General features: G+C 43.1%; 2 protein-coding genes across 3 annotated transcripts; both read left to right on the top strand.

Annotated features, from left to right (window-relative positions):
- Positions 1-710: 710 nt before the first annotated feature.
- Positions 711-4,098, top strand: pars2 (prolyl-tRNA synthetase 2, mitochondrial). 2 transcript variants are annotated; one of them, XM_006799699.3, is made up of 4 exons: positions 711-842; positions 1,549-1,891; positions 2,474-2,719; positions 2,815-4,098. In XM_006799699.3, the coding sequence occupies exons 2-4, from the start codon at positions 1,568-1,570 to the stop codon at positions 3,694-3,696; spliced, it is 1,452 nt and encodes a 483-aa protein (XP_006799762.2). In that variant the 5' UTR covers positions 711-842; positions 1,549-1,567; the 3' UTR covers positions 3,697-4,098. The 2 variants fall into 2 exon arrangements, with proteins under 2 accessions (XP_006799762.2, XP_035767477.2); XM_035911584.2 differs by having other exon boundaries at positions 1,552-1,891.
- Positions 4,099-4,448: 350 nt separating this feature from the next.
- Positions 4,449-7,935, top strand: ttc4 (tetratricopeptide repeat domain 4). Its single transcript, XM_006799698.2, has 10 exons — positions 4,449-4,690; positions 5,114-5,231; positions 5,321-5,482; positions 5,563-5,640; positions 5,793-5,917; positions 6,022-6,108; positions 6,508-6,749; positions 7,089-7,170; positions 7,363-7,445; positions 7,732-7,935. Exons 1-10 carry the CDS (start codon positions 4,583-4,585, stop codon positions 7,829-7,831), a joined length of 1,185 nt encoding a protein of 394 aa, XP_006799761.2. The 5' UTR covers positions 4,449-4,582; the 3' UTR covers positions 7,832-7,935.
- The last annotated feature ends 4,494 nt before the right edge of the window (positions 7,936-12,429 follow it).

A 12,429-nucleotide genomic window follows, 5' to 3' on the forward strand; every position in this document is an offset into this window, starting at 1 on the left:
GATGGCAGACAGTTGTGTCGTAAGCCCCGCCTCTGTTCAAAGATGGCCGCTCACAGTGGACATAAATGGCCTCTTTTATTCCTCTTTCAAACCATCTGTCCTCTCTGTCCAAAATGTGAACATTGGCATCCTCGAAAGAGTGACCTTTGACCTTTAGATACAGATGGACTGCTGAGTCTTGTCCCGTGGAGGTGAGAATTATACTTAGAAAAATTTGGTGAATTTTAAAATTTAAAATTTAAAATTTAAAATTTAAAATTGATTCAGAGCTTGTGAGTACAGCCAAAAGGCAGAAATATGTTAATTAATTACTATTTTCTGTTCCTTTTTTTCTATGCACGGATAATATTTACACTAAAAGATTAAAAAAAATCAAAAATATTAAACACATGTCAGTGTGCTACATACTGAATTTACATGACAGAAACAGTATCGATACTATCACTCTAGTACTATCAATATACTATTGATATTTGGATAGCCCCGCCCACCTCTACTCATTTAATCAAGTAACATTGTTATGTTGTTTGGATTTCATTCACGGCGATTGTTTTTAAAAGGCCAGCTTTGAGACAAATCTCATCCATAATCTCTCTGAGTCGGAGTATAAACCCGGTACAGCCAGAGCTAAAACTGCCCCTGCTGCTGCAGAGCCCCTCCGGGCCTGTAGGGGGCATTTTCTCAAAACTAGCCTGTCGACATATAGCTGAGGAAGAAAGGCAGCATGTAGTAGTGTAGCAGGACCTTCAGTGTTTTTGCGAACTTAGTAAAAAATGTCGCTCTTCTTTCATTTAGTTATATAATTTACACAGGACAGTCAGACACTCGTTATCGGTCTTAAGGTGAGTCTTTCTCGCTGCATACGTGATATCGCGTGCAAACTGAAGAAGGTCATTTTCACATTAGCTTCCAAGCTAACCTGCTAGCATCCATGTATCTGTCAGGAACATCAGCACTGTGAAACAGCTATCAGTCCTCTGTATTTGTGTAATAACCCGTGGCTGTTCCGGCTGGATTAACCCTACAACCTGCATATAATTACTGAGATTAAACTTGTTTTCGGATATGAAACAACCTGCTAGCTAAAAAGCATCTGTGCTGATGGTTCGCCCCCTTCACTCAGGTTTAATAAGCAGCATAGCATGGAGGAAGCGCATTATAAGTGCGTGTAAATGTGCTGAAGTGTTACCACAATAAATATCAAAGAGTAAAAACTACAGTGTTGCATGAACATATTTTATTTTCTGTGAAAAGTATCATGTAATTGAAAAAACTGGGAAATGTATTAAAAATATCTCCATGTAAACACAGATTTTTCCTACAGTGGCCAGTAAAGAAGAACGAGTACTCTGTGATAAGGATGTTTCTTCAGTGCTCGTTTTGTTTAACTAACAGTCAAAAACTCCAAACTGTCATATAAGCCATGAAAAGAGAAAAAATCTCACATTTGAGGATTTTGCAGTTATCACGTGGCACTGTGTGCTAAATAGCGAGGTGAGGTAACTTATCCAGCTTCAACTGATTGTGCTATCATTTCTCTTTGAATAGCAGCACATCTGCATGCACCATGGAGCCTGTGATGCTTCAGGTTTGGCAGAGAGCCTTTCGCCGCCTGCACAGGACCCTGATCCTTCCGAAGAGGTTTGACTCAGGCTGTGCTGAGCGGGCAGCCGTCCCTGCTTCTGCGCCCTCCTATGGTAGCAAGCCCGTACTCCTGGTGTCTCGTCTCTACCAGCCTTCGAACTTACGTGATGTGGCGCAGGACAGCCGGCTGCCAGGGGAGATGAGCTGCAAGAGCCAGAGGCTCATGCAGCAGGCTGGGCTTATTCATCCATCCAGCCCAGGGTGCTACTACTACCTTCCTGCCACCGTCCGCTCCATGGAGAAGCTGGTGAGATGAGGCCTTATCTTCTTATAGGAGTGATAATAATAATAATAAAGTAATATTCATGGTTGGTTTTGTCCTGCCAACTAACAGAACTGATACTATTTTCTTTGTTTAGATTTTTTTATACCATGTATACATTTTCATTTTGTTCATTTATCCTGAGGTGTGCAAATGTTCCTTTAGATCTTAAAAATAATAACACACTCAATAATTTGCTTTATGACAGCTTCAGAATGACAGACATCCTCTTACATGGCATCTATCAAAGCAGTAGTCTATTTGCCAACAGGCTCTAAATATGTTTAGGCTGTGAACGTTGTCCAGACAGTCTTTTCCCTCTTAGATTATTGTCGATTATACGATTTTAAAACCTAATTAATCTAATCACATAGATTATGTGATTATGTAATCGAATATATTAGATTAGATGTTTATTGGGCTAAAATTATAAAGTTAAACAGTAGCTCTTGACTAAAGGGATAAGAGTACAGAAATGCCTTTTTTCTAGTTTCCTATCAATTTCTGCGTGACTGCTGATGTTTATCTTCCAACCTCCTGATTTGCACTGCTGTCTTTGATCAACAGGTGAGAGTGATCGACCAGGAGATGCAGGGGATTGGTGGGCAGAAGCTGGACATGCCCAGTTTGTGCTCGGCCGACCTCTGGAAAACCAGCGAGCGCTGGGATTTGATGGGAAAGGAGCTGTTCCGCCTGAAAGACCGGCACGGCACCGACTACTGCCTGGGTCCCACTCACGAGGAGGCAGTGACGACTCTCGTCGCTCACCAGGCGACTCTCTCCTACAGACAGCTCCCACTGCTTCTTTACCAAGTAAGCATTCAGCCTGTTCTTACTGCCACTGTCTTTCCTGTAACGAGCTGCAGTTTGTTTGTTTTTTCTGACATGATTTATTTTGAAAAAAACAGATCACCCGCAAATTCAGAGACGAGCCAAAGCCGAAGTTTGGCCTTCTCCGAGGGAGGGAGTTTTACATGAAGGACATGTACTCCTTTGACGTGAGCGAAGAAGCCGCTCATCAGACGTACGAGTCCGTGTGCCAAGCGTATACTCGGCTCTTCGCCAGGTTGGGTCTGCGTTGCGTTCAGGTGCAGGCGGACACTGGAAACATCGGCGGTGAACTGTCCCATGAGTTCCAGCTGCCGGCGGACATCGGCGAGGATCGGCTTCTGGTCTGTGGGAGCTGCTCCTTCTCCGCCAACGTGGAGACCATGTCATCAGACGACTCCAACTGTCCACAGTGTGAAACTGGGAAACTGGTAGAGTCAAAGGGTATAGAAGTAGGCCACACGTTTTACTTGGGTATGAAGTACTCTCACATATTCAAAGCCACCTTCAGCAATGCCCAGAATAAGCCGGTTGTCGCTGAGATGGGCTGCTACGGCCTCGGGGTTACGCGAATTCTGGCGGCAGCAGTCGAGGTGATGTCAACAGAAGAGGGGATCCGCTGGCCGGGGCTCATCGCTCCTTATCAGGTTTGCGTTTTACCCCCTAAGAAGGGCAGTAAGGTGGACGAGGCAACGCTCCTAGCTGAGGAACTGGTCCAAGCTTTGGGAGAAACTCTGCCTCACCTGAGAGGTGAAGTTGTTTTGGATGACCGCACACAGATGACAATCGGGAAGAGGCTGAAGGATGCCAGCAAACTGGGTTATCCATATGTTATTGTAGTAGGACAGGGAGCTCTGGAGGAAACACCCAGGTTTGAGGTGATCTGTCAGCAGACAGGTGAGACTGTCTTCCTCAGTAGAGATGGACTGTTAGATCTACTGGGAAGAGTGGAAACTGTATGAGTAACAAGTATGAATGTTAGAATAAATGTTTCAGTTTGTGTGAGGTGGTGAGCATGGATTATTCCATGTTTTCCAAAGCCTGTAATTTACACATTCAATAAACAATTTTTAAACAATAGCTCTGTGATGTACCTGACCTGCATTGTACACTACAATGTAATGAAGTATACAGCTTAATTTTTTTTTTACAGTAAGTCGTGTAATAATCCTAATAAAAATGTAATCTGTACCTGGACAAATCAGTGCTGGTTACAACCAAATTATGAATGTCGCAAAAAAAGTGAGACAGCAAAGAAAAGCAAAGTTGGTAGAAATATTCCCATTGTTTAGTATTTAGAGTGGTATCCTACAATGCAGATATCCCTTGTAAGTAGGCCAGTATACAGCATGAAGTACATGAGAATTTGTCACAACATGAATGTAATATAACACTGATCTCACACCAGATTGGGAGTGAGTCCTTGAAGAATTAAAATAAATGCAAGTTTATTTTTTTTTTAGCACAAAAATAGTTATCCCAGTGCATGTTGTAAAGCAAGGACCTCAAAATGAGTTAGGCTACACTGCTGGCAGTGTTAGCGTTGCTTTCCACGGTGCACACAAGTAAGGCTGAAATAATTAACGGGATAATTAGAAAAGAAACTGCCACCTATTTTAATAATACTATGTGTAACGGTGCTTTGAGAGCATTACTTGTGCCGTACCGCGAGGAGTGGAACGCTCTGCCGGAAGTGAGTTTCCACACGGATTTTTTCGCATGTGGCACCGCTGTTACACATGTGTAAACAAGGCAACTTGGGGAACGGTTAGCTGGACAGACTGCTGTCAGCGTTAATATAAGATTTAAAAACAAGAACCAGCTCTTTAAAGTACATTTTGATCCAAAATGGCGTCCTCGGTACACAGTGACAGCGACGATGGCATGGACGCGTTCATGGACAAATTCAAGACCCAGCGGTATAAAAATGCCTTCAGTGAAAATGACTGGGAGGAGGTAAGGTTGGCTTGCGGAGACTGTGTGCACAAGATAGAAAGCCACTTGGACCTGAATAAAATGTGTTAGCACGTCTTTGTTCTTATGTTGGTGGTTAGCAACAAGATGCTAACATGCTCAGTATCTCGTGAAGATATCGAAAAATAGCATCAGTACCAGTGCTGGTATCGGATCGATACTAGCGCGATAGAATCGATACTTTGCTTCTGTTTTCCACGTTCAGTTTGTAGCCCAATGAATTGTGTTTGAACCTTTCTGTGTTGACTGTCACATCTATTTTATTTATAGCCCACAGACACATTTAGACTCTGTATGCTGCCTTCAGAGGTTAAAAGTATTAAAGTGTCCATATTGGTATCGGTATTACCGGCCTTGGCTTTACTTGTATCAGGTAATACCAAAATGTACTGCTGTCTCACGCAGGAGTTTAATAAAATACCCATGTTCATGAAAGACGCCCCCGAAGAGATCGACGCACAGAAATACCCAGAACTAGCCTGCCTCCAGTCCATTATCCACGACGAAGACCGGCCTCCTGAAGGTGTGCGAACCACAGCTTTCTCTCCTCCAAGGCTTTGAATGTATTCGTGAAAACAGTTGAATAAATGTGAGAAACGTGCTCTTTTCCAGAACAAGCAAAAAGCCTGAAAGATGAAGGCAATGCCTATTTCAAAGAGAAGAACTACCAAAAAGCGGTGGTGGCCTACACAGCCGGTTTGAAGAAGAAATGTGCAGACCAGGACCTCAATGCTGTCCTCCTCACCAACCGTGCAGCATCACACTTTTACCTCGGTAAAAAAAAAAAGCATCCAAATGTCCTTTTGCTCTCACAAAAGATGACTTGTTTAAAAAAATATGTCTGGGTTTTTCAGGAAATATGCGCTCTGCTTTGAATGATGCTGCAGCTGCAAAGAAGCTCAAGCCAGACCACCTGAAAGCCTTGATCAGAGGTGGGTAATGTTTTTAACATGTGCTGCTATGATATGATGACATTGTGTTACTAAGCATGGAAATCTAGTGCTGGTTTCAGTTTAGAAGCTCCAGATTTCTGTCTGTTATAGCTCTTAGAAAGCAAATGAATCCCATGTTTGTGCTTCTGCAGGCGCTCAGTGTTGTATAGAGCTGCGCCACTTTTCAGAGGCCATCCAGTGGTGTGACGAGGGGCTCAAGGTTCATCCTACTGACAAAAAGCTGCGGGAGCTGAGAGCAGCGGCAGATAAGCACAAAGTAACTACACTTCAGATGATCCTTGTCTTTTTATATATTATTTTTAGAAGTGGCGAAAGCTTTAAAGCGCTGAAATAAACCTTGATTTGTTTTTGGTATCGAAGAGAGCAGCAGAGAGAGATGCCAGGAAGGCCAAGGCTAAAGAAAAGAAGTTGCATGGTGAGAAAGAAGCTCTTCTAAATGCCATAAAGGTAAGCATTAGAGATGGAGCATCTAACGTCACACACATATTTGTATTTGACACTAATTGGCAGCTACCTGCCCCGGCCGCTGCTGCAGATTTATAGTTAGAAACCACAAGTCCAGATGCTGCCACAGCCCTGCTGGAGGCGCCTCGCTATCAAGTCCAAGCCCAGCCACAGGCTCGTAGTTAATGGGCCCGTCACTGGATGATGCGTTACCAGCGCAGGTCTCGTCTTCACCCTGAGCCAGGGCAACCGCCACAAACCATCCGATTCTGCAAGGGGCTTAAGTCAAGAGGCTGACCCTACATATTAGAAGATGCATCTTAAGCTGCCTTCACTATCTAAGTGAAAAATGAACACAGAGAACGAAATAATATCAGTTATGATTTTGGCGTCTATACACAGGATCGAGGCATCAAACTCGTGCAGCCTGCGAGGGCTCATCGGAGCGGTTCCGACAGTGAAGATGAGGACGAACGCTCTCCTGCGGCGATAGCGGAGCTCAGCCTGGATGGCCTCAGCTCTCAGGAGGTCACCGGGGCTCAGGTCTTCGTAGATGAGCAGGGCTCTCTGCAGTGGCCCGTTCTCTTTCTCTACCCCGAACATCAGCAGAGTGACTTCATCTCGGCTTTCTGTGAAAACAGCTGGTAAACGACTCCTGCCCTCAGTGACCAAGATTGTGCTAAATTTATATACAAATATCACTAATGATCGTTTTGATTACACATTCCTCCACTCTTTGATCTGTGACCTGTTTCAGATATCTTTTGACTAAAGTAAGACATGAGATGTAACTTTTATTAGAGCAGCATAAACGACGATAGCCAGTTTGTGTAATGTAAATGCCAACTGTGACCACCAGGAGTCACTGTTGAGCAAAAGGGACACAAAATATTTTTAAAAGGTTTTTAAAGAATGACACTTTTATGTAGGACAGGAAATTGAAGCAGTAAAGTGTGGAGAATAGTCACTCCTGCATCTCTCAGCTTCACAGACCACCTGGCAGTCATGTTTGAAGAACTTCCCCCCTGGGACGCGGACAGAAAATACCTCCCACAAAATCTGCAGGTCTGTATGCTGGGCTTACAGGTGGGGAGGTGTTATTTTATGAGATCAATTAAAGTAATGATCAAAGCCTTTTAGTGGCTCCAGGTGGAGCCGAGTGAAGACTGGTTGGCTGTTTCAGATTGAAAATGGGGAAATGTGTTTGGCTTCAGTCATCAAAATTTTCCCACAAATAACTGATGTTGTCTTTCACAGCTTTACTTTGAGGACGAGGAGAAGGAGACGCTTTACAGAGTCGACCCAGAAATGTCACTTTTGAAAATACTGCAACACAAAAGGTAGATTTAATCATTTATTCTGCTGATGAGTCCTTTCAGTCTCATTTACACGATGGTCACTAAGAGCACTCTTCAAGACAAGTTCTCTTTATAATGCTCCTTTCATTAGGTGCTGCTGTGAGTTCCTTGTTATAGATGACTTCCTTCCCTATGTCAGATTTAAATGTATACCTGAGGGGTTATTAACTGTTAGAGAATTAATTTGTACCGTTGTTTTCCAGCGTTCCTTGTTGTAACTTTCCTTCATGCTGGTTTCCTGATTGAATCTTTTCTGTTTTGCCAACAGGTATTTTGTGAAGGCGGGCACGCCCAGCTTCATCGTTTTAGTAAAAGGCTCTTCATACTGGAAGCAGTTTTTATCAGGAAGGAAAATACACGGACTGTAAGAAAAGGCAGAGCTTCAATTCACGCACATGAAATCCTCTGAAATTCTCAATAACTGACTCATCAAACGTCACTGAAAATAAAACATGAGGTTTTGTAACATGAACTGTTTACACTCTTTATTTCTTTCTGTGAAAAACGGGTGAGTGTTGAAGTGTGTGAGTTATTGAGCAACAGTCATCTTATCTATATATTCTAAGGTAAGACCCTTCATAGTATTAGAGAGAAAACAATCAGAAGATCCCCTTTGAGCAATCACTGCCGTTAGTCCAATAATCACACAACTGGCATAGTAACTCCAACTTTAATGGTCGTCTTCTTTCGTACAACCACAGAAAAAAAACTGACCCTCCAAAACTCTTCTACTGCCCTTTTCCCGCCTGCACGTAGCCATGCCCTCCCCCCACTAGACATCTGCGCAGTAGGACCAGTGTTGGGGAGTAACGGAATACATGTACCGCCGTTATGTATTTAAAATACAAAATATGAGTAACTGTATTCCGTTACAGTTACCGTTTAAAAAGGTGGTATTTAGAATACAGTTACTTTGTTGAAATAAATGGATTACACGGCGGTACTTCCCTGTTTCATATTGTGGCGGGTCAGGACTGTTTGGGTTTTGTTTGACAGCTACGTTCTGTTGTTCCAGGCGGCAGCGTTACGGTTGCCATGGTTACAGGGTGACGCTCTCTCTTTGCGTGTTTCCTGGGTGAGAGAGCGCCTGTTGTTGTTGTGCTAAGCTAATAGGCAGAATGCTACAGGTATAGCTCTAAATAATGTAGCATCATAGGCAGTGTAGTCCGTGCTGCAGGGAGAATGGACTGCCATACCCGTTATGTGTCTGTGAGCGAGGAGGGAGAAAAAGGAAAAGTACGAGCTGTCATCGAGCAGAAACGGGAGCTGGAAGCATGTAAATATAATAATAACCACTGCAGCCAAGAAGAGAGCCTGACGAGCCCAGTTGTAAGTACGCTATTAAGACTCGACTGTACACCGTGTTCGTGTTTTCCTCCAAAAACAATAAGTTCTGTTGGAGCAGCCTTTCAACGCCTCTCTCTGTCTCTGCTAGCAAAGTTGACCCAGACAACAAAGTAAAGCTATTTTTCGGCTACGAGCCCGACACAGAACCCACCGTATTAGCCAGAGGTCCCTTTACTACGGTTCGGAGCCGCGGACCTTCAGTAACAGTAATAAATCACAGCAATAGTACATTCATGTAGTTGTAAACAGCATCATAATATGTTAAGTAATCCAAAGTATTCAGAATACGTTACTCTCATTGAGCAACGTAACGGAATACGTTACAGAATACATTTTGGGACATGTATTCTGTATTCTGTAATGGAATACATTTTAAAAGTAACCTTCCCAACACTGAGTAGGACACATTTTAACACCTGCGATGGCGGGAAGAAAAAAACAGGAAGAAAGTGAAATATGATCTCTCTGCTCCCTGTCAGCACTCTCACTGCAGCAGTTTACTTTTCCTAATTTTGGTTTCAAATCCTTCAGATTTAATTTTTGAGTCCGAATGTTTTCTTTCTTCTACATCAAGCCAACATTTTTGCAGCACTCCTTCCAAACTCAGTAAGATTTTGATCAAAGAATTCCACTTCTTTGATCAAAAGTTTTCATTTTTTGACATTTGTGAAAAAGGTTTAGATTAATAATAATAATAATAATAATAATAATAATATAGTTTAGTAATAATAGTTTATAGTTTAGATTTTGCTCCCAGCTGTATAACCCTATTATTACATCCCTACCAGCCACAGGCTCTTTTAGCTTTACATGTTTTACTTATGTGAAGCATTCACTTAACAGTGTTTTTCCACAGTGGCTAAAATAATAAACTGGTGTTAAACAATCTTTTCCAGCTTGGAAGCCACGCCTCCTGTGACACCGCTGTGTTACAGTGGATAAGTCGGCCATGTGTGAGATCTCTGAAGCTGTTTGCATTGTTAGTGTGATTTGATAAGCTCTTTATCTGCACACAGTTTCCAGGTCAAATTAAGCCCATGCTTTCTGTTTTGTAGGACATCACGTTCAAGCTGACAGAGATTCATTCATTCAAGAGGATCTTTGCATGCTTTGGATTTTGTGTTTGGCATAGATGAAGTTCACAAGCAGTCGAATTGATTTACCACTGAGGAAATGATAGGTAATAGTTGGACTGGTTGAACTGGTTGGACGGACTGGTTGTTTCTTTGTCATTTAAGTGACGCAAATATTCAATTCCTAATTTCATGATGTGACAACAGGCTATTGTTCCTTGTTGTTAGTTTTCAGTTTTTAGAGGATTCTAGGATTTTAGTTGGATTCGAAATCGAAACAGTGATTTAAATAAAAAAACAAACAGCAACAACACAAAAGCTTCTCAGAGGATGCAGGATAAAACTGAAAAATGGGACCTGAACTCTTTATCGATTCAGTTCAACATTTTTAAACTCGTTTTGTTATCAGAACAGGAATAAAACCAAAAACAACTGACTACACAGCTGAGAAAGGCCACATGCTAACTGGGTTACTCTTCTTTACTGTCTTTCCTCCATGCTGTCTAATCACTGAATCTTTTCAGATTTGTTTTTGCCACTCCTAGAAACTCCTAGATTAATTTTTTAAAGTAAAAGACGTCATCCTGGAAGCAGTTTTTATCAGGACAGAGAAAACTTGGTCTGTAAGAAAAAACAGATCTTCAATACCTCGACACAAAATCCTTTAAAATCCTAAACATTCAGCTTAGTTTTTGACTCTTGAGCAGCATACAGAACAAACATCACTTTAAATGAGAATAAAGCATGAGATTTAGTAACATAAACATTTGTTCTTTAATTCTATCTGTAAAAAAAGTAAACGTTCAAGTAGGTTAATTATTGAGAACTCAGAAAAAAGGATGATTCATTATACAGACAGAAAAACAAATCAACAACATGGGCGAGGATGTATGTTCATACGCAAAGATGAAAAGAACAAAAGACAGCAAACACGTTTAGCTTTTGATTATTATTTGTTAGTTTGCTTACTTGGTAGCCAGGGATCGGTCTGCCAGGACCTTCGCTCCTGGCCGCTGCCCGGCTCACATTGCTCCCAACCCCTGCTGTGCCTCCTGCGGGTGGTGGGCCTGCAGGAAGATGGGCTCATGTCCCTTTTTCGGGCTGTGCCCGGTCACCAGACGCTCGCTGAGGGAACAGTTCACCCTCCTGTTCCCTCAGCTCCAGGGCGGGGCCCCGGTAACCCTATCCCTGGCTGGGTGAACTGTTCCCTCGATGGTCCTTTCATAGGGGTCTTCTGAATCGCACTTTGTTTGGCCTCTCACCCAGGACCAATTTGCCATGGGAGACCCTACCAGGGGGCAAAAGCCCCCAGACAACATAGCCCCTGGGATCCCTGGGACACACAAACTCCTCCACTACGATAAGGTAGTGATTTGCGGAGGAGATATGGAATGCCACCTCTCTGGTGTTGAAGGAGCCTGAGCTAGTGCGTGAGGTTCAGAGGTACCAGCTAGATATAGTTGGTGTAGCATTCCAGCCAGACTTTATTCAGACGATGCACTCAGTGATCATTACGGATGGACCATGGTGGGGTATTCCAACCCATTTATTCACAAGTTACTATAGACACATTGTAAGAGCTGTAATCATAACATAAAACAAAATAAACATTGACTTGATATAACTATGTTTCACTTATGCTAATTAATTGACAGAAAAGGCACAGGAGGTGCTAGCATTAGCCTGCTAGATCACTCAGAAACGTGTTAACAATCAAGTAATACATTTACAAATTGTCCGAAATGTAAACAACAAGTACAGCACACAAACATACCTGTTCGCCTTCCAGCTAGATGCTAATTTAAAGATGGATGGAAAACAATAACTTTCTCATTAACCTTTTCTGTGGCAAGCAGTAGCAGTACGATCTTCTTTCCCGGAAGTTGCCCGTTCCGAATTTCAAAATAAGAGTCTAATCTATATTATAAGGTATAATTTGTTCAGGGATTTAAGTGTTTAAAAAATAGTACGTAGTAATCTGGTTCATTTACAGTCTGGCTTACCTCAACGCATGGCCTGGTCTCTGGAACCAGCCTCCTGGAGAGGGGCTGGAATCTGTCTCAGTCTGGGGTTGCCCTTGGTGAGAGGCGGCGGGCTGGGTTGGGACCCGTTCCCTTCGCCTTTGGGTCAGGGAACGGGTCCTGACTGTCATCTGCGCTTATGCGCCGAGCGGCAGTTCAGAATACCCAGCCTTCTTGGAGTCCCTGGGTGGGGCACTGGAGGGTGCTCCTCCTGGGGACTCTGTTGTCCTACTGGGAGACTTCAGTGCTCACGTGGGCAATGACAGTGAGACCTGGAAGGGCGTGATTGGGAGAAACGGCCTCCTGGATCTGAACCCGAGCAGTGTTTTGTTAATGTCTGTTACGGTCTGCAAGATCTTCAACTCACACCTCCAGCAGAGCTTCAACAGCATTCCAAGGGAGACTGGGGACATTGAGTCCGAATGGACCATGTTCAGCACCTCCATTGCCGAAGCCGCTGCACTGAGCTGTGGCCGCAAGGTAGTTGGTGCCTGTCGTGGTGGTAATCCCCGAACCAAATGGTGG

This window comes from Neolamprologus brichardi, chromosome 17 (genome assembly GCF_056152115.1).
Source record: "Neolamprologus brichardi isolate AB-2024 chromosome 17, ASM5615211v1, whole genome shotgun sequence".
NCBI classification, from domain to species: domain Eukaryota; kingdom Metazoa; phylum Chordata; class Actinopteri; order Cichliformes; family Cichlidae; genus Neolamprologus; species Neolamprologus brichardi.

Coding starts and splice junctions, on each gene's coding strand:
- pars2 (XM_006799699.3), top strand. CDS start 1,568: ATGGAGCCTGTGATGCTTCAGGTTTGGCAGAGAGCCTTTCGCCGCCTG. Junction 1,892..2,473: donor TCCGCTCCATGGAGAAGCTG/GTGAGATGAGGC, acceptor TTTGATCAACAG/GTGAGAGTGATCGACCAGGA. Junction 2,720..2,814: donor TCCCACTGCTTCTTTACCAA/GTAAGCATTCAG, acceptor TGAAAAAAACAG/ATCACCCGCAAATTCAGAGA.
- ttc4 (XM_006799698.2), top strand. CDS start 4,583: ATGGCGTCCTCGGTACACAGTGACAGCGACGATGGCATGGACGCGTTC. Junction 4,691..5,113: donor GTGAAAATGACTGGGAGGAG/GTAAGGTTGGCT, acceptor TGTCTCACGCAG/GAGTTTAATAAAATACCCAT. Junction 5,641..5,792: donor CCTGAAAGCCTTGATCAGAG/GTGGGTAATGTT, acceptor GTGCTTCTGCAG/GCGCTCAGTGTTGTATAGAG.